The 21,440-nt window shown below is 46.3% G+C and overlaps 1 protein-coding gene across 3 annotated transcripts in view; it reads left to right on the forward strand.

Annotated features, from left to right (window-relative positions):
* LOC139059140 (uncharacterized) overlaps positions 1-21,440 on the forward strand; it is a 293,594-nt gene that overhangs the window by 259,813 nt on the left and 12,341 nt on the right. For all 3 annotated transcript variants that reach the window (XM_070537113.1, XM_070537116.1, XM_070537115.1), the window contains exon 3: positions 8,672-8,855. In XM_070537113.1, the coding sequence (XP_070393214.1) occupies positions 8,672-8,855 (184 nt within the window). The remainder of the gene's footprint in view (positions 1-8,671; positions 8,856-21,440) is intronic.

Below are 21,440 nucleotides of genomic sequence, written 5' to 3' on the forward strand. Positions count from 1 at the left end.
TCGACTGTGGTTAGCGTCGGCATGAGAGAAACATAAATACTGTTGCCGCAATTCCACTGCAATTCCGACTGCTACCGGCGTGAACGCCGGTAGCAGTCGCACTGCCATTGGAGCCGAATAACGTACCTGCAAGCCTACATGTTATCGCTCATAATCACCACAGTCATACTGGCAATCATTGTAGTCTTCTGACAAATACTTCGCCAATGTAGGGTTAATGAGGAAATCGGAGCAGTCTTCGCAAACTACTTCGGCAACAGCAAAGGCCTCTTTACTCAATAACTCCATTCAAAGCACTTAAAGAGCACGAACGCTGTGTTGAATGTCATATCTGACAATAACGCGCTTTTTGAGAGCCGTAAAAAGAACCACAACGTCGACGCCGACCCGCATTTGTAAGAAAAATCGCAGTTCAGGAGGTGTGAGGTTCTTGTGATACTTGCAGTGTTCCAAGTGGATGTCAAAAATGGTTCATCGAAAAGCGGTAGATGCCCGTTGGCCCCTGGCACACATACTCAGTGGCACACACCAAGCGGCCCCATGGATCCATACCCAGTGGTACTGATTTTGTACATTTTTTTCATGCATCGTCAGTGAATATCTTTTTGTGCCCTTCCCCTCTTGACGTGATTAAGTACGCTAGAATGTTAGCGTGCGCAGCAATATAACATCTGGGATATAAATGCTGAAGCTACACGTCTTAGCTTACCGCGGTGAGCTATGCTGCGGGGGGGAGTGAATTTGAATCGCAGTTTGCACTAGTTTCCTATTTTATATATTACCTGGTGCCGTGATTATGGCCTCCCTCGTAGATGTGGCGTTCTTCCTCAGAAGCAGACACACAGAAATGCGTTTTCCGGTATCAGGCCTTAAGAACCAGCGGTGCGAAATCCCTATAAGCACCGCGAGTGACTTCGTCCTGTGGTCTCCACACATGCCATTACTCTGACTTCTGTCGTTCGAGGCGCTGTTCACCACCACAACGCTGACATGCCGCTGGCGCCTTACGAAGGCCGCCCGGGCCTACAGTGGCCTAAACGCATTCGCTATAAATAGCTTGAGCTTGAAAACATTTCGACTTTGTTTGATCAATGGCTAATGAAAATGAACGTTTGTAAAACCAAAGTTATAACTTTTATAACAGCTACTAACCCCCCCCCCCCTACCCCCACAGAATGCCCACGTGGTTAACGGAACGCCTATAGAACACATTTCGTCATTAAAGTGTGCCCACTTCACCTGTCCACCTGTCTTCCAGCCTAACATAGAATACTCACATGGGCGAAATAAATTCTAGAGCATCCAAAACACTCGGATTTTTCAGACGCCGCTTACATCAAGCTAACCCGAACACAAAAGTTATGGCATGTACCTTTCTGGTTCGCTCTAAAATAGAATATGCGTCATTCATTTGGAACCCACATCACATATGAGTAATTAATAAACTAGAGTGACCATATTAAGCCTGCCTGATTTACAACAAGAAATTACTTTGGTCATTTCAGGATCATTATGTTAAAGCATCACTAAACCTTCCATTACTAGAGAAAAGAAGACTGCTGGCACTGTTATCTCACTTTCACAAGCTTCATCACAATCATTCGTCATTTGCGGCCTCTTACATACAGCCTGCCCATTGCATTTTCCCGCGCCTAAATCACCCTTTCAAGTTGTAATCCAGCAGGCACGTAAAAACCTTTAAATAACTTGCCATTGTTTCGTGCCCTCCGTCATTGGAATAATCTAGCACACGATGACGTGTCTATAATAAACCATGATACCTTTGTACGTATGCTGAATAGTTCACTTATATATTCGTGTTTGAATCCTTATGTTTACAACCTTGCAATATTTTTTTTCTGAACGCGAGTATCATGTATTACCTATTTCATTTATATGGCTGTTAATGACTTTTCACTTGTTTCACTGTAACCCCCTATGTTTACTGTAACCCCTCCCCCCTCCCCATGTAACGTCCGGTGGAACCGTCAGGATATATGAGTAAAAAAATATATACAGATTGAGTGATAATTTTTAGGTTTTACGGAATTTTTAAAAAGCGCCTGTGGTAGATAGCAGAATTCTCTTGTCGATGAGCTGCATTATTACAAGAGGCGGGCATAACTTGCACGATACGTCGAAAAAAATATTCAACCAATTAACGAAAATCTACTGCTTAGTATCCGAATTATTTGCTTTATGACCCATACCGCAACTTACGAGATACATCCGGTGAGTTTGTCAAGTGTATTCACCTGGATTGAATTTTCAGATTGGCATCACTTTCGAGATATCCGCCATGAAACTCCCCGTAAATAACGCTGTTCGTCCACTTACTCTTTTCATACAACGCACTCTTATGCAATGAAGCGCAAAATTTACTGGAACGGCCATTTATTTCGTCCCACACTTTTGGAAATATTTTAAAGTTGGTCTCATCATGGAAGTTCATTTCAAGTGGATGCGTCTTTCAAGCTCACTGGCTACAATTCGTAAATTGCAATATGTGTCGTAAAGTATTTCAATGAAATGTTCATTAGTTAATTTTCGTTGATTAGTAGAATATGTGTTTCCATCTGTCGTGATAGTAATATCCGCCTCTTCGACTAATCCAGCTCAACGACAAGAATTATGCTATGTGCCACAAGCAATCTTTAAAGATTCCGTAAAATTTAAAAATTATCACCTTGTAGAAGTGTAAAAACTATGCTCACTCTTATCAAGCGCTCTTTGGCTACTTGTGAACATGCATCCTCACAAATGTCAAAGCGCCGAAGCCGCATGCTTACATATCAGGCCCTGTTTTGCTTGTTCGAGTATTCGGGGCCGGAATTGCAGCTGGGTATATGTTATGCACATGGAAATGGAAATGGCCATCTCTGGTACAATGCATGTAAGTTAGACGAGTACGCTGACGTCATAGGCTGACGAAGTAGTTGGCAACGCCAACGTCCTGACAACATGAATGTTCTTAACCTGTGGGGTTTCGGACGGCAACGTAACAAGAACGTTTTTCACGGGCCTACGTGGGCTATATTGCTTGTACTAATACAAACCCAGCAAGCTAATTATGTCTACTATTGCTGGAGTATACGTTTGCAGAAACTACGGAAGACAGCTAATGTGCGAGCCACCGGGGTGGCGCAGTACCTATATGGCGCTACGCTGTTAATTCCGAGGGCGCGGTATCAAATCCCGGCTACGGCGGCCGCATCTCTATGGATGCGAAATGCGGACACACCCCTATACCGTGCATTTGGTGCAAGTTGAAAAATCCCCAGTTGTCTAAATAAAGTCGGAGTCCCTCGCTACGGCGTGTCTGCTAATCGAATCGGGGTTTTTGCACGTAAACCCCAGAATTAATTTTTCTTTAGTGAATGTGCGGTCTCCTAGTGCCCCTGTATAGGACAAACGCAAGACATAGTTCCACATTCGACAATATGGGCAGACGCGTATTGCAGACAACTGCAAACATTAGATGTCTGCCCGCTGGAAACCTTAGTATTTCTGTCGACGAGACAAAACTATCGATTAAGGAGTGTGCAGCACTAGCACACCTACACAAAGCTTAGCAATGAGTTTGCCTTGCTTTATCAAAACTCCAGGCATGCGTCCAGGAAGAAAAACCCGTTATGCTGAACTTACAAATTTGGCCGTCCGCTCGACGTAACCCAAACTTCCCTATTATTGCTTTGGATAGCTTTAGCAGACCTTTTACGATTCACTCCGATCGTAGCGCTGTCTCCTAATTACACGGACCCTCTAATCTGGAACGCCAGTGCTCGTGCGCACAATTCTTATGCCACCGCCTTAACGCATAACGCTTCCCTCGCTTCGTTACCGAGTCGATTAAGTGGCGTGTGACGCGGCGTCCATCTGTCCTCATCGTGGTTTTGCAGGCAAGCTTCCCTGCTTCAGTACTGCCTCCGGGACGTGGGCTCTTGAAGATTTCCAAGTCGACGCCGCTTTCTGCACTCTCTGAGCGCGTTTAAAAAGAAAAAAAAGCGGAGCTGGTCGTAAGGAACGCTCTGCTAAAACTATTGATTGCAATTACGCCGACAAAGGCGTTTCAACCATGCCGGTGCAGAGAACAACCAAGCCTACGTGTTTAAGCGCCATTTAAAGCGAAGCTAAGCGGAGATGCGGCCAAGTAACACAGAGATACCGCAAGAATGCAGATTTATTCTGGAATTTCTCCAGGCTATTTCCAGACTCGACTATATATATATATATATAATATATAATATAGTTCAAATTGGTAATACATGTAACATGTCATTCGCAAGTTGCGTGCCACGTAAATACGCCATCTGTAATTTCTGGTCCGGTCAATTCATGCTACCAGCAATTAAACAGATTTATTGCAAACGGAATCATATAGCGTCTACCTCTGTCGAGTTTTCTGATCGATGTTCCAAAGATGCGACGACACGAGAAGAAACCAGTGCATCATTGAGAAAAATACCTCGTCTGCGAGCGCCCTTTGCTTTGAATGCACTGCCCTGTTTCCCTCCACGGCTAGCGTCATCACCGGTGATATTGTCCGCGACGTGTTCTTTGGACTGCCCGCGTTTTATAGTCATGTCCTTGCTGCTTCGTGAAACGCTATCCATGTGCTTGCTGGCGAACAGTCCTGAAGCGAGAACAAATGCGGCCAACAGGAAAGCCATGGTGAGCAACAGACGCAAGCTCTTATGCGGACGAGTGAATGGCGAGGTCTGGCGGTAACCGCGGCAACCGCTGCTCCTGGCGTGAATATATCCCGATGTTCTCGCATTTCGAAGTGGCTCGTTACCACCGAAGATTCGTCCGAATATGCCAGCGCCTGCCATCGGCCGGTTGCGGTGCTGCATCGACACCGAGTCCACCTGCAGAAGCGCGCGAGATAACCTTCCTGGGCTTCTTTTAGATGCGCTTTCGAGGCGTGAAGGAGGCACGTTGACAGCATCGAACGCAACACTTCGATGCAGGAGTGAAGACGAGGATCGCTCACCGAGTGGGACAAACACTTCCGCAATATCAAACTGTTGCTCTGGCGTTCTGACATCGCTGTCTAAATCGGGATTCGCTCCTCGTCGACGTTGTTCGTCCACAGAAACACTGGAGCACCTCTCGCCGTCGCGAATCTTGTGACGGAGAACTTCTGTCGCGGAGAGCGACGAGGGTGGGCGACTCGAGAAGATGCGATTACCAGTGCCATCGGCGGTGTAGACTGCTTCGAAGAGAGGCTGTCGCCTGTTCAAGCACGTCTCTACGCGCTGCACAATGTCGGCCTGGCTGAAACACTCCACAGCCGCAGGCAATTCGTCGATACTGGGCCACAGATTGTCAGCTGCGATGATATCCTCACTTGCTGACGTGCGTGGCACGGACGCGTTCTCTGCCGTGTGAGAGCTCCACCTCTGAAGGGAAGCTGGCGGAGGTTCTTTTGAGTCATAGCTCCTTGTAGATCTCGAGGCCATCTCCAACTGTGGAGGCTCTTGGCTTGCGTCTTCTTGAGAATGGATACCTTGTCTTGCCTTGTTTCTGAGCAATAGAGCATACCCACTACGAGGGATCGGCCAAGAAGCAGGCGCTTTCTGCGTTCGATTGAACTGTCACGCGATCACGGCACCACGTGCAGATCTTTTTCGCTGTGCTTTATCCTTTAGTGATACATTACAAAATTAGCGTGCGCCGTGTTCATATGGCTGAGACTAATTATTAGGCACATTATTATAGCAACGTCGATTAGAGAGGAAGAGGAAGTAGCTGGAATTATAGTTGAGATTACGAAGAAATTGTGCTGCGCCGACCATGCGTAACACGGATAAAATAAAAGTTGGACTATCAAATTTACCAATCGCGTACTAAGAGAAGGAATTTGCTGTAAAAGATGGCAGAGAGCTCGGTGGTGTGAGTAAACTGGGGACTTTGGAAGCACGGCAACGAATCGGCTGACGCCAGACTTGGTTAGATGGGGATCGGTATGGCAAGCGTTCGTGCTGCACTGAATATGAAAAGAGATGAATTTTCCTTCTAAATTAGTAAGAAAGTTTTGAATATCTCTCTTCTTAATTACCGCATCTTGCCCAATGCTTCCGGCTCATTAGCTCAATTACAGTATTACTGCAATTCCAATGCTGCATTCTTAAGGGTTTAGCTTGTGCCACAGTAGCCATTCGGTGGGAGGGCTTAACCAACAAGAACTTCTCGTAACCTTTCTGCGTTTTGTTTTCATGCCAGTTGGCCCATATTGAAGTTTCTGTTAGGCTTGTCTCATACCTGCGTTTTTGTGCTTTCTTTCCGGTTGACCTGATTATCTGTCGATGCGTGCTGAGCCCGCCTCGAGCCGCTTTTGAGGCGGTGAAGAAGTAGGAACACGACAGAGACGACGACGGCGACGATGGTGATGATGATGATGATGACCTTGCTGTTTTTGGCACATAGGCACTCATGGGAGTTGATCAGGAGTCGCGCAGTGATTTAATATATCGTAAATATGTTTAGAAGTGTTTAATTTTGATAAATAAATTAATGCGAGTAAAGCCCACGACGATTCAGTAGACAGTCATTCAATATAAGAAATGAATATGCATTTATAGATGAGGCAGTAAGGGATGAATTAAATAATAATACGGTTAACAATGAAATTGGTTTGGTTCAATAATGAATTTTTCTATGGCGATGCATAGATTCCTGTGTGAGTGTCCAAACACAGATGCTCCTAAAGAGAGCAGTACAGGACTTTGAATGGCAGACCGAGCTGTCGCATTGTAATTTGTCATGTCCTTTCTGTCAGGGAGGAGAAACACCAGCAGTCCAGTAAGTAATGTTCAATCGTCTCTAATGCTTTGCAGAAATGGCACAAAGAGAAAATTGCTAGACCAGACCGGTGCATGTATTAATTTAGGGATGGGACTCGCCATCGCAGTCTCGTTAATTCCACTTCCCCGCCTGTCTAGTTTCGCAAAATTTTCAGGTCCAAGGTGAGTGTTAGTGGTGTAGTTCCGAGGATGATGTTAAATCTGATTTTCATGTCAAAAGGATGTATCTTCTAAACCTGGCAGACGTTACAAATCCGTCGTTGGAAGATGCGGGGTTCTCCTCCCGTGCTCTTGGGACAAAGGAACGACAACACAGTAGTGTAAACAATCACAAGGGCATTTATTGCACCTTTCGTAGATCAATGCCTGCTAGCCGAGTTGCTATCCACAAAACATGCCGATGGGGCGCGCGACAAATCTAGAAGTCCGACTCACCGCGACCGGAAGCGAGCAAATATGTTCGCCCCATGCTGGATCCCAACGCCTGGTCGTTCCCGTGTACGGTCACGCCAACGATGCCGCGTTCGAAGGCGGCCACGCGAGGCGGTCTCACAGAAGCATGGGTCGGCGCGCGCGCGCGGGACGTCCTCGCTGTTAGCCGACCCACCGGGAAAGAGCAAGCGCCTTGTCTCCCGGCGCTCAAGTAACCCCGCCGCGGCGCGACACTCGCGCCATCTCTCGCACCGCGCTTGTACCACTCCGACCGCCGCGGGCGCCAGGCCACGCGAGCCGTGCGGGAAAACAGCATATCAGGGGATGCGTGAGAGCCGCGCATCCCCACAAAGAATGGTTAACATAAGGCTTCTTATAGAAAGAAGCCTTGGACAAGCTGTCTGCTGCTTAATTCAAAATATGCCTTTGTGCCCAGGTACCCGTATTATTCGTAAACTCCTCAAATCACTTGGAGCCAGTGAGTACAACATTTTTAATATATGCGATTCGCCGGTAGCAGTAAGTGAGGTGCACAATGATAAAGTCTGTAATTATAACGGCGGTTCTCCTTGAAGCTTGTAGCCTACGCAAAGCTAGGACAACAGCTAGGCATTCAGCGAAGAATATTACAGTGTATTAAGTCTGAGAGCCGAGTAGAAAAACACCAATCCAATGACGATGAAAAAATTCCAACTCCGGCCTTTTCTTCACTGTGCAAATCGTCGGCTGCAAGTGATCCTGGAGTAAGCCGTTCAGAATATATTAGGGAAGCTCCTTTGCATTGTTGGGGCACATGTCATCATAAGAAATCACCAATGAATTTCAGATACTGCTTACCCTGATTATATCGTTCATGTGCACATTTAACAGGCTCAATAACGATTTTGTTATACTCACCTGTGGTGTGTGAAGCCTAGGCCAAGAGACTACAAAATAGTTAGGCTGCTTGATTGATAAAGATGGACTGGGGCATTCTTAGTGGAGATTCACAGAGCCTTATTAATGTTCGAATGGTGAGTATTTTAAATCTCATTTGAAGGAAAGGTAGTCGTGATTTCTTGAAGAGCACATCGTTTGCTACAAACTTTGGTAGCCCAAGACATAAGCGGAGCGCTTCCCGTTCCAGCAATACTAGTAGACGTAGCTTATAAGGAAAGGCGCCGGAGAATAACACACCGCTGAACTCTACTGTAGGTTGGATATATATGCTGTAAATCATTACGACACTTTTGGCCGACCCCCGCGAGGGGGTATATGCGGAAGATTTTAACGTCATCATCGTCCTCATCAATCCAGAGTGAGTAGCAGAGCGGGTGTCCTTTTTAGACTCGTACGACCATTTTCTTAACTCACCCGATTCTTGGTCGATACCCCTTAGTGGGTATTAACCACTCTTGGAGGCAAACAGATAAACAAACAACTCAACATGGCAGCTCAAGGAACGTCACAAAGACAGCCGAAAGTCAGGTCGCTGAGGCCGTTCCCCTGGCCGGTGCCTTGGTTCCCGTTGGCGCCACTCCCGTTCTTCCCGTCCACGTTCCTCCAGCCGATGATTACGAGGATGAACCGGAAGATCTCGAGGACGGTGCGGCGAAGCAGCACAAGCACGCTTTGCAGGTTGGTAGGCTTCTTTCATATCTGAAGGGACATGCGTTAGTACTTCAAGATGACAAACCATCGCATTTTGCTAGGAGAGCTGTCATAGGCCAAAACTGCTGCTCGTAGCTGAAAAAATTACCAACCGCCATGTCGGGTAATCTCCCCGTTTAGAGACCTTGTGAAAGGCAGCGTTGCTTACATTGTACTTTAGCATTATATACATAGCTCGTCTGGCTTGTTTGCTTGCTTGCTTTTTTTAAATATAACGGCTCCGTGCGCTATTTTACGAAATATGGCGCCCTCTTCCTGAAGTACTCCGACTGAAATCATGATGGAGTGCATGGAAGAAAGATGTGCTCCGACTTCGAAATCCGCAGCTTTGGTATCGTAACCTGAACCGCTATTCACGGGGCCATTCGAATCGGGGGGGAATAGTCGGCCTCTTTAAACATGTTTCTCCGAAATGAAGGCATAAATTCGCAGGCAAAAAAGGCATTGAAAGATGTGATTCTAAGAGACTAGTCTAACAGTGTATAGGTTGGCTGAATCTTCGGCTTTTATCGTCATCATTATCATTATTATCATTCGCCAATTTTATCACGTACCCCAAGGTCGCCTCTCCCGCGACCTTCAATTACTCCTGCTTTGCGTCCGCTGACTCCGTGCGGTGACTGCAAAGGCAAATAATTCATTTCACTAGCAGATTTATAAAAAATATAGATATGCGAAAGGAGAGTCTAAACTTTAAATTACGTGATTTCCAACACCAGGTGCACCAGAACATAGCGCACGCAAAGCCAGCGCTTCTATCCGGTCACCTATCCTGTGTACTCGCAGCAGATCGCCCGCAAGATATGGCCGCGCTCAACCGCACCATGCGCACCTGCGGTTGGGCTGGGAGAGCGGACGTGCAGTCACGTGCCTCTCCACCCCACTCGCCCCCCTCCCGCACAACAATGGCCGAGCGAGGATAAGGCACGCGTCAAGCCACCGTTCTTCGTGGATGACCCTCGCACGCTATCCATCGCACCTATAGCATACGGTGCGATATATTTCTATCGCACTTGAACTTTATAAAAGAATTAAATTAGGGGGTTTTACGTGCCAAAATCAGTTTCTGATTGTGAGGCACGCCGTAGTGGAGGGCTCCGGAAATTTCGACCACCTGGGGATCTTTAACGCGCACCTAAATCTAAGTACATTGGTGTTTTCGCATTTCGCCCTCATCGAAATGCGGCCGCCATGGCCGGCATTCGATCCCGTGAACTCGTGCTCGGCAGCCCAACACCATAGCCGCTGAGCAACCACGGCGGGTCTTGAACTTTATAAGGAACCTCATAGCGATGCCGACGGTGGAAATTCATTTGCAGTCGCGCTATAATTGCCATCGCATTAAGCCCATTTTCTCTACTGCAACTGGTAATAGCAAAATGATTGCAAGCACTGCGTCCTCTACCACTCCAAAATCACATCAATTGGACTGTCAGCGCGTATGTTTACGCATGTTCATTTCGCTGTTGTTGCATATGTTGGAGTGCGCATGCAAAAGTAGCACTACCAGATCCATGGGCCATCAGGTCCGTGGATCTGGTTGTCGGGCAGTACTAATGACGCTGTACTGGCTATTATCTTGCCTTGTCACTTGTGTGCGAAGAAGATGGTTTTCCCAGTCCACGCCAAGCAAAATGCCCCAGAGCGAGAAAAAAATAAGCTGTGATGTGATATTGAACTCAGTAGTCAGCGTAGCAAGCGGATATTCACTAACGCCAAGAACAGAGAAATAAAAAAATATTTGTGTTCGTAAGATAGTTACCACTTATCAAATTTTTGTGCACTTTACGCCCGCTCTACTCTAATCATGTGGTCTTGTATCGTTAACGCATTGAATGCCCGGAGCCGATTCTAAATACGCTTCATTAAAAAAAGCGAACCCTCGGCAGCGCTGCCTGCCATCGGAGCGAGCTACATGTAGGTTCTCCCTCGTGTGTGCGCAGAACACCACTACAGCAGTGACTACTTTATGTACACGAAGCGGCATCGAACCATAAGCGGGTCCGCACACGGCATAGTTTGCTTTTACACGTGTGCAGAAGCATGACGGGCCTATTTTCGCTGACTTTTCAATTGTTGCCAGTAAAGTGGTAAAGTACCAACAACAAAAAAAAAACAGCGTAGGCGGATGGGAGATGGCGTGAGCGCTGCGGACTAAGCAGCTAGCGGACGTGCGGGACCGGTTTGCTGTTACACGGTAATGGGATATGCGCCACTTCGCTGGTCGATTTTTTTTTTATGCGCGAGTGCATTCGAAACATCTTTATCCAATTTACGCCACTTATTGTGCAGTTGATGGACGAATGTGCACGCAAGTGTACTGACATAGAAACTGCACCCAAAAAGGGCACCTGTTAAGGGCGTCAGAAGCTTGCTGTAGCGGTAAGAGTTCTCTGAAACAACAAGCCGTTTTGTGCTGAAAACGGAAAGCCTGAAGCGCCAGGTGCAGGGCACAGTGAAGGCACCACGAGCACTGCAATATTCTCGCGTTCTTTTTTACGGACTGATGCAGTCTGCGATTTACCAACTGTTTTACAAGAATTTAAGGCAGGGGTGTTGCTAAGCGGCCCACGACACATCCAAATTCGTCTAATTCACCATATCTGCTTTTCTTGCCTTATAGCGGGATGTCGGGAACCCCCGATTCTCACTGCAATGACGTAGCGGTGTATATGCATCGTATGCGGAAAGTGAAGGTCTACCGCAAACGTTTACGGCCCGTGGAAATCTCCCGCAAAACTCCGAAGTCTCCGAAGCCTCGACGTGCAGCCCTGTATTCGAATTTCTGGCCTACATCAGCATACTGATCCGCCTATATATATAAACAGACCACATAGTTTCGCGGGGTTCTGCCGGCTGTGGTTCAAACTGCTCGGAAACTGAACATGAAACTCCAGAATTTGTTAGAAGGAAGCCGCGCTACGGTGAGACTCCCTATATAGCAAAACCGATTCCAGCAAGTACATGGGGTTGCGTCCAACATACCGACATGACGAGCCATTTCTTCTCCGTGACGCAGGCAACGGAGCACAGCCCGAGCCTGACGCTCATCTTCGGCTTGGCCGTCGTCATCATCACCCTGGCGGCCTTGGTCACCTTCTATGAGATACATCCCGGCAGGCACGATGGGACGAAACCACCATTGGTCACTAAGGGCTCAGTCACACCGGCGACTTGAGGAGGTCGCGCGACCATTTGCGACTCGCGATCAAAAAGCGACCGAAGGCGACTGATGTACACACCGGCAAGCACGGCTGAGCGCGACCCACAAGTCGCAATCGTTCTCAGCGAGAACTCTCGGAATCTACGCGGAATTGGAACGCGACGCGGGAGGAGGCCGGATGTACACACATGAAAGATCACTTCCGGTGCGCCGCTGATTGGTTTATTAGTTTTGCGACCACGGTCGCACGACTGAAAAATCGCGCAGAGAGCGACTGGCCCAAAATGGTCGCTTTTCATGAAAGGCGACCGTTTGCGACCATTTGCATCTGGTCGCTTTGCGACCAACTTGGTCGCGCGACCACTGTCAGTCGCCGGTGTGAATGAGCCCGAATACCTCGGCGTTTCCGAACTCTTCAAGCGCGGCCGAAACCAACGTCAGCCAAGATGGGAAGGCCGATGGCAGAGCCGTTGAAGAAGCTAGCGCTGTTATTTAGAAGCGGACTGCCAGCCCAACTCCCGCATACAATTTAATTACACGCTTGCGCAATTTGGGCCTTTATATTCTCGATATTTATTGTGTTATGGTTGTATTAGTGTTATGCGCTTGTTACCAACAGTATTAAGATGTCAGTACTGTTGTTATTGTTACATTGGCTTGCAGATTTCAGTTATATTCGTTCATTACAGAGTGAAATTCATTGAACATTGGACAGTTTTAGTATAGCGTACGCTATACCATTGCGTACGCTAAAAAATAGCGGATCGTCACTGCGCATGCGCTGAAAGCTAAACGGAATAGCGGGTATAGCGGGCATAGCGGGCGTACGCAACGCAAACTAGTTAGCGTTAGCGTTTTTGCGGGGTTTGCGGAGCTTGCGAGAAACATGGCGGCGGTCCCGGCTGCCCGCTTCGAATTGAATTTGGCGTTGCTTTTGTAAAATGCACTTCGTTCGTAGAAAATCACTGTGTAAACGGCTTTCGCTTAGCCTCAGGCCGCTTCGACGACAGAGTATTATAGATAACCTCGTGGTGTTTTTGAGATCGCATCTCGTTTCGAACGAGTCGAAGCCTAACGAAAGAAACAGTCGAGATGTCAGCGCCACCTGTCGCTAAAGGCGCGAGATAGCCGCAACGACGGCATATGGCCTATGAGATCCGAAGATATCGCCGGCCAACTAAAATTGTAGAAAATGTGCGCTGCTTAGCGTACGCAACGTATAGCGTACGCTATAGTTGCGGACGCTAAACTAAAACTGTCTATTACAGTTCAGAAGCTCTTGCGCATCTCAACAGGAATGTGCGCACGTGGCAAATTTCTTGTACACTCGCACGGACGTAAAAAACAAACGCTCCTACTTAACCAGGCGGACGTTACGAGCCTATGAATCGATAGTTTTTTCGCCTTCAGAATAAACAAAATTTTGATTCACTTGTCAGGGTGATGAAGGAGTGAAGTTCTACAATACGTGTTTTTTGTGCGACTTGGTTCATTGTACGGAAGAAATAAAAGCGTGCTAAGTAAGGCAGATGGACCGGTCTGGGAGTGCTTGTGCTATTCCGTGTTTTATCTCCGTCTTTTTTGCGACCTTTTTAATATAATTCTTAGAAATGCAGATGTTGCTAGTACCATGTTAGAACTATGACGTCGCACGTAAAATGCGCAAGGCGAAAACATATTCAGGAGCAAGTCAGCGAAACCATACTTTCACTGAAATTCATGTTCTACTAAGAGAGCGGCGCAAAATAACACTGACACAGACAAAGCAGACAGACACTGGTGCAGTCTCCTAACAACTATGCATCAACAACTGTAGCCCAACAAAAAGTATTCGTAGGGGTCCCGCATGACATTGATGTTACAAATCGACTATAGTACAGTGAAGGAATAAAGCAACTTGTTCTATTACACCAGTTATTCGCAAACAAATGCATGACAAAATGATGTCATGTTCTGTCGACTGAGAAGAGGACACGCATACCGTATTCATTATTGCCTGCTGATTGGTGGGGAACTTCCCCTCTGTCGTAGGTGTGGGGAGAGGCAGACCATTCTCCACGTCTTGGTGGAATGTCGGGAAGATGAGGCTGAACGATAAAAGCACTTTCCACTGGAAGAGCGACGCCACATTCCCCTTGCTCGGTTTTGTTTCTTGGAGGAAAAACAATTTTTGACCATAAATCAGTTTTCAACTTTTTATGAGATGTCGATTTATAGCGCGTTACAAGCCCACGAGATTCTTAGCGCATCCAGAGTCTGATGCTGCGATTGAAGCGACCTCTATGGCGTATGCCTCCAGGCCCTTGTGCTTAACCCATTAAAGACCAGCGTGACCATATGGTCACCGTAGTCTGCACAGTGGATTTCAATTAATTACGATTAACAAAACTGCACCAAAATCGCCTTTGACGTGCCGTTCGACAGATTAGAGTTCCCTTTATGGATACGAAGTGGCAGCAGCTGTCAGTCGTTTTGTGGGAGCCCCTCGCAAAGGAGGGAATAAGTGCTGCTCTGGGAAAAGCGTTGCCATGCATTGCTCCAAGGGGTAAGCGTGTTTTTTTTTTTTTCACTACTTCTTTAAGCAATAGTCAGATATCCTTACCTCCATATTGTTCGTTGAATATGTGACCTTCGATGGGCAGTTGTGAAGGATTAATGTTTGATTTATCCATGAACGAGCGTGTTATCTTGCGCGTTGACATATGGTCACGCTGGGCCTTTAGGCTACTTAACTTTTTATTTATTTTTAACTGCATTCTCATCTCTTGCACGGCTGTTGGCGCGTTCTCGCAGCGGTTATTTCTTATTTTATTGTCTGAATAGGTTGATGTTGGAAGAAATAGCGAAGCAGTCATAGAGGAACATGACGACGTGTCAGTGATTTATATCAAGCCGCCACAGGCTAGCCCCTATTCGGGTGAAAACTCGGCCGATGAAGACTCAGGTGGGCTCATTGACATTTTAAGCAGGGCTCATTGACATTCTATTAGCCGGCGCTGAAACTGTTTTCTCTGACGGACGCCGCATTGGTGGATGCAACTCGGACGATGACGACCCCAGCGAGCGAGGTGACAGAATATCAGAGGTTTCTTCTTCTGTATTTGATCTGGCCATTCCGGCAAAATTATCCACTGCTTCTAAGTGGACGAAAGGTGATCTCCAGACAAGCCTTGGCTTATTTCCCGACCCAAACTTTGCTGCTTACAGGGGCTTTTCACCTGTTGAGTTGTTCGATCTTTTTTACAACGCCGTACTCGATAGGGCAACTACTCATATGTTAAGAAGAAGCGAATCAAGGTGGCCCATCCAAACACTGTTGCTAAGTACAAGAAATATAGGAGGCACGGCCCAAATGGATGCAAATGCAGGCACCTATAGGATTGCAATCCGTGGCAAAAAGTGGTGGTGGCCGATTTTCACTTCACTTTGTGATGCATCTATCAGCAACGCTTGGGCGCTAATTCGTAGCACAGGGTTCAACGTCACGCAGGTGGGATTCCGTAGGCAAATTGCACAAAGCTACCTGATACGATGGGACAATAAGCCTAGAGGACCTGGTCAACGCAGAATACCAAAGACTGGTGATGCCCTGACTGGTACGCGGTGTGACCAAGTGGCCCACTTTGTTTCACCGATACCTAATGGCAAGAGGGGGAGGTGTGCATGACATAATTGCAACAGCGCGGTGCACACACAATTCACAAAGTATGATGTCGGCATGTATATTGCAAGATTTAAACCATCTCACACTAAATAAGTGCTCGACTATTCGCTATAGATGTTTTTTGTGATGTTTAATGGCTTGAAATGAATGTTTTTAACTTCGCGTATTTTGCTGTAGCGTAAGGGCCCAGTGTGACCATATGGTCACGGGCTGTATTTCAAAAACTAATTAGGCAAGAGTAATAATTTGTTGCATGTGAATTATTAGTATAAATGTTAGTTAAGATATGACATTTATTTCAAGATAGCAAGAAAATAAAGAAACCGGTCCCTAATGGGTTAAGAGCCCTGTTGAGGCAGTTATGCTACTTCTACGACGTATTTTTGTATATCACATCTTCGTAGTACATCGTTTCTTCGCAGATTATGTTATGTATCATTAATTAGTTTTATTTCAAATATATTTACACACTTTTCAACGAATATTTTTTGGCTTCTATATAGCCATGTTTCATCCATGTCTCGATATTCATTATTCATTTACCAATCACAGCCTATTGTAGTCTTAGCGCTATTCGGTCACATCAGGCCCTTGCGCCAATAAGCTCCAAATATCATCATCGCCGTCGTCATCAGTTATTATTCCAAGCCTTAACTTCAGCACTCCAAAAAGCCAAAATTGTTCTAATCGACTTTTTTCCTTATCGAATAGAGCATGAAAATCAGAAAATTACAGACCTCAGGCATCCAGCATCAGACATCGCATACTTTCTTTCTTCTCAAGTTAAGGGCAAAACGTAACTATGGAGACCAATGGCAAAAGAAGGTATTTATTGAATGCACACAATGCTATTAATGAACGAGAACGGAAACAAAAGGTCTAGATTTTTGTTAATCGCCACCATATAAAGCCAACAGCCAATGAAGCCATGGAAAGCACAGTGGTAAATACCTCAGTAGAAATAGAAATGTATAAAATGACGAGGAAAAGAGACGCTGAAAGTGGGTGAAACGATAACTGGACCACGGTGGATATGCAACGGCGACATAGCCGCAGCCCAATCGGTAGTGTAACACCTAATGCGGATGTTGTGGATTAGTCTCCCACCGGCGACAAGATAACTTTTCATCCACTATCATTTTCCTTTTCCCTCATTATTTTCCAAATTTCTATTTCAACTAAGCTAATTACCTATATGCTTCCCTTGGTTTCATTGTCTGTTGGCTTCATGATGCTATTAGCATCTCTGTTTTGTTGGGCAGCTGTTAAGTTATGGAATATTAAGCAAAACCATCAATCGTTTAAAGCAAATGATTTATTTATTTTGCATTTCAGCTCCAGCCGCATGACCGCATGTAGTGTGTATCAGAAATTATTTTAACGTTTTCTGAAAGCACGGAAAATTTGCGATTAACGATTTTTTCGAGAACGCGTTTACCTCAGTTGCAGACGTTTTGAAAAGACTGATTGCAGTAACTAAATTATTCGCTGTAGAAATTGAACTGCCTTATTAACTGAAGCGGTCATGCCATCAAGCCTTACGCGAGACATGCGATCCGTTGTCTGAAGACTTCGCAACCGTTGAAATTGAGGCGAAACCATCTTTCATGATTATTCATGTCATGAAAAGCATTTCTGGAATGTATAAATGAAGCAAGAATGTGGATAAACGTATTTCTGAAGATGAAACTGTAGCTTGGGGGCTCCTGTTTAAATGAACGGGAAAAGAGCAGTGTTTTCCTCAATTACCACTGCACCAATTTTCATGAATTATGTTGCGTTTAAAAGGTAAAGATATAATCTGGTGACTTCAAAAAGCGGTTTTGTCATTGCAACTGTCCATCTTTTATAAAGTTGCTAAAATTGGCAAACTTTCGCAAAGCACAACTATGAAGCTTGCAACCCTGTAACTCAGCAATGAAACACGACATCACAGTACTTTAAATATCATGTAATGATGCATGAAAGCGGACAAAATTGTTGTGTAATACATAGCTTCTAAATAGGTCACTTAGATGAAAGTAGGGCTTTCGCAAAACCCTTGTAAACGTTGTAACAGCTTCATTTAAGATAAGAACTAATACATCAAGTTTGTTCGCTTTGGATGTTCTCATGGATTCAGTTTACAGATCCGCGATATCTGTTTTCGGTGAACAGTTACGAATATACAAAGTTGATGCTTCTATTTTTTTTAAGCTTATTGATTTTTAGCAATTGTCGCAAAATAATTCTGGCAGTACATCAATTTTTATTTTCACACAGCCACTAGAATTTGACTTTCTCTCTCAAATAGAACACCTTTCTTTAAAACTGGCCCAGAGGTTATCTTAGAAATGTAATTCTGTGTTTGAAACTTCTTTGAATAGGCAGCATCGGAGTTGGACCTGAGCTATTCTTGAGTGCGTTCTTTAATGCTTTCAGCCCCGTAGATGCTACCCATTAGATATAGTAGCAGCCTATACGTACTTATGTACGAAAAGTACTTACAAGTGGCTAGATTGACCCTCTGGTGACCACGAGATCGATGATATCAAAACGTCACCTAGTGGGCACCTGGGTCGTAGGGTGTAAGGTGATGCCTAACACTCCCTCGAAGAAACTGATTACGCAGTGGTTCACTGGGGTTCGATTTTTCGCCGCTGCTTTTGGAAAAGTCTGAAAGAAAGCGATTCCGTCGCTTGTAGCGGCATAGAACGGCCAAGAACGAGGCAGTTTTCACGTGACTAGGAAGCGTGACGAACACGAGATGAGCACGCTTGCCGTAGTTGCGACGTTTCTATGAGGCCGACGGTTTAACGACGACTAAATGGTGACCATGAGATAACGACATTCGAGTGACGACGTTCGCATGACGACGATAGTGTGAGTACGGTGGCGTTACGACCATCTTATGACGATGATGGTGTAAGGACGGCTGCATGGGGACCATGAAATGGCGACACTGCAGGGACGACGATGGCATATATAACAATGCCGATATGACGGTGAAGGCACAACGACGGCGTGATGCCGGTGCAGGATTTGTGCCGAGGGTATAACACGAAAGCATGGCGATGGTGGTGCAATGAAGGAAGTTACAGAGATGGAATGAAGACGCCTGCACAACGACTATAGGATGGCGACGACTGTATGACGATGACAGGGCGTGGACGATGCAATTGCCGACAAATAGACGACGAAGGTGGCACCGTTATGACGGCGGGGCAACAAAGGTATGATGGCAATGGGTGGACGACCTGTGCAATTGCTGCAGCAAAATGACAACGAAACGACTGCGACGGTCGTTTGACCGGCGACTTTGTGACGGTGACGCGATACCGAGAATGGCATCAGGACGATGCATTGCAGGCGACAGCATGATTACGATGGCCTAAAGACGGCGTAATGATGACATGACATTGCAGTGACAGGAACAGAGCAAGAACTGCCGGAAAGTAACGATGACTTGGCAACGAAAGATTGATCACAGTGTCATGACGGCAATGAAATGACCGCGACAGAATGACAACAAGAGCATGACAACGACAGCAGCCTGGTGTTTAAGCTTACGTCTGCGTTCATTTTTATCACGTGCCGCCGCGTTCCGCATTATTTCGCACTATATCAGGTGTTTGTTTGCCCTATGTCTAGTACCGGCCAATCGGGCCGCCTTAATTCGCACTATGTCCACATCAGTGGCCATGCTCTGACCTTACAAGAAACCTGTGACGAGGCAAAAAAATGCTCCGCATTTAATAGTTTGTGTCTGTAGTAGCGTGACCTTCAGTGACCGGCCCTACCGTGTGTGATCAGTACTGTGCCCTAACGCTTCTTCCTTCGAAGATGGGAGGTGGCCGTTTCAAACACCTTGTAGTGTGTATTGTGAACCGACTACCGGTTAAACGGTGATTACGTGCAGCTGTACTTGGCGTCTCATTGTGGAGAACACAATTAGCCGCATAGCGAACTAACCATGGATGTGGTTGATAATTGTGGAGGCTGTTCGACGCGGCGTCACTTTAATTCCAGCTGCAGAGTTCAACTTTAGTCTTTAGATTTCTTCTGTTGCAGTGTTCTACTTTAGTCTTTAGATTTGTCCTATTGCTCTACCTTTCCTCTTTCATTTTTCTTCCCTTCCTTCCTATCTTCCATTTCTGTCTTGCTGTCACATCCCTTCAGAAGAGTAGGCAGGTGTTGTGCCCCTTCCGGTGGCAGTTGCCAGCCTTCTCCTCACTTTCCCTTTTCTGTTAACTGTGTATATGTGTATATGTGTTCAAAACAAATAATAATAATAATTAGTTCGTAAAAAAAACATGTAATATGTTTATAGTCAGTATGTGCTCACCTTTTCGGAACAAGACAACCCCATAGGCACTTCGACTTCGATGTTTTCTTTTAAACTTTGGTCGCATTTTATAACACCTCCAAGTAATTCTACAGTGACTCCCGCCATAGCGGTATCTTCGAACAGGAGTGAGAGCAAGAGAAAGGCTATATTGATTTCCCGATGTAATCTTTAAATGTGCTATTGCTGTCCCTATACTAGTTCCCTCACTTTTCCCTTTTATGCCAGGGTTCGCTTCTAACCGCAGGAATTAGCAAACGGCTAAGTGAATCTTACTGCTGCCACTACCACTCGCCTTCAAACTAAGATTCCGCCTCGATCTGTTTTCTTATGCCGATAGAATGGGAGCGGGGGCTAGGATGGGTAAGATAAGGGTTGCTTTTCTGACCAGGAAACGTCGGCTTACGTAGAATGGCCCTGGACTTACAGAAGAACCGGGACCTTGGCTGCGCCATATATGCAGACGACATTACACTCTGGGCCTGCAAAGGGTCCTACGGAAACCGACAAGACACGCTTCAACAGGCCATCAACACCATTGAAAACTATATGAGGCGAGCAGGCATGAGGTGTGCTCCAGCGAAATCGGAGTATATTCATATTAGACCTAGACATACCCAAGCGACCAGGGCTCCGGATCTGCAGCTCACCTTAGAGGGAGAGCCCATCAAGACGGCATCCCACCTGCGCGTACTGGGAATGTGCATTCAAGAAACGGGCAGCGTTAGCATAGCGCTCTCCAATCTCAGACGCACTGTTCGGAGCGTAACTGGGCTTATTAGCAGAGTTGCACGCAGCCGAGAAGGCATGACCGAAGCAGACACCATGCAACTAGTAAATGCCTTCGTCATTAGTCGTCTAACGTACGCCCTGCCTTTCCAAACCACGCGGCGTCACGACATCGAACATGCGGATAAGCTCATAAGAATTGCCTGTAAAGCAGCACTCGGCCTGCCTGAAAGCACAAGCACGATCCGACTGAACGAATTAGGAATGACGAACACTTTCGAGGAATATGCAGCGGCCACTCTAATGGCGCAGCGTGAACGGCTAAACACGACACCTCAGGGGCGCTCGGTTTTACAAAGACTTAACTATCCACTGACACCACAATATTGTGGCGATGAAACAATCCTACTGCCATCTGAAATTCGAGAGCGGATCCACGTGGCGCCGATCCCCCGTCACATGCACCCAGTCCATCATGCGGCACGAAGACGGGCGTGGGCAGCCACCTTACTAAGGCGGCGAAGCGACCCGGATACTTACTTTACAGACGCGAGTTCGTATCACAAGAATACAGGCACCCTCAATACATTTGCAGCAGTCGTGACTAGCCAAGGACGAACAACCGTAGCAGCATCTATACACACGAAATCGGTTGCAACGGCCGAAGCTGTG

The sequence above is a fragment of the Dermacentor albipictus genome, chromosome 4 (assembly GCF_038994185.2).
Source record: "Dermacentor albipictus isolate Rhodes 1998 colony chromosome 4, USDA_Dalb.pri_finalv2, whole genome shotgun sequence".
NCBI lineage: Eukaryota > Metazoa > Arthropoda > Arachnida > Ixodida > Ixodidae > Dermacentor > Dermacentor albipictus.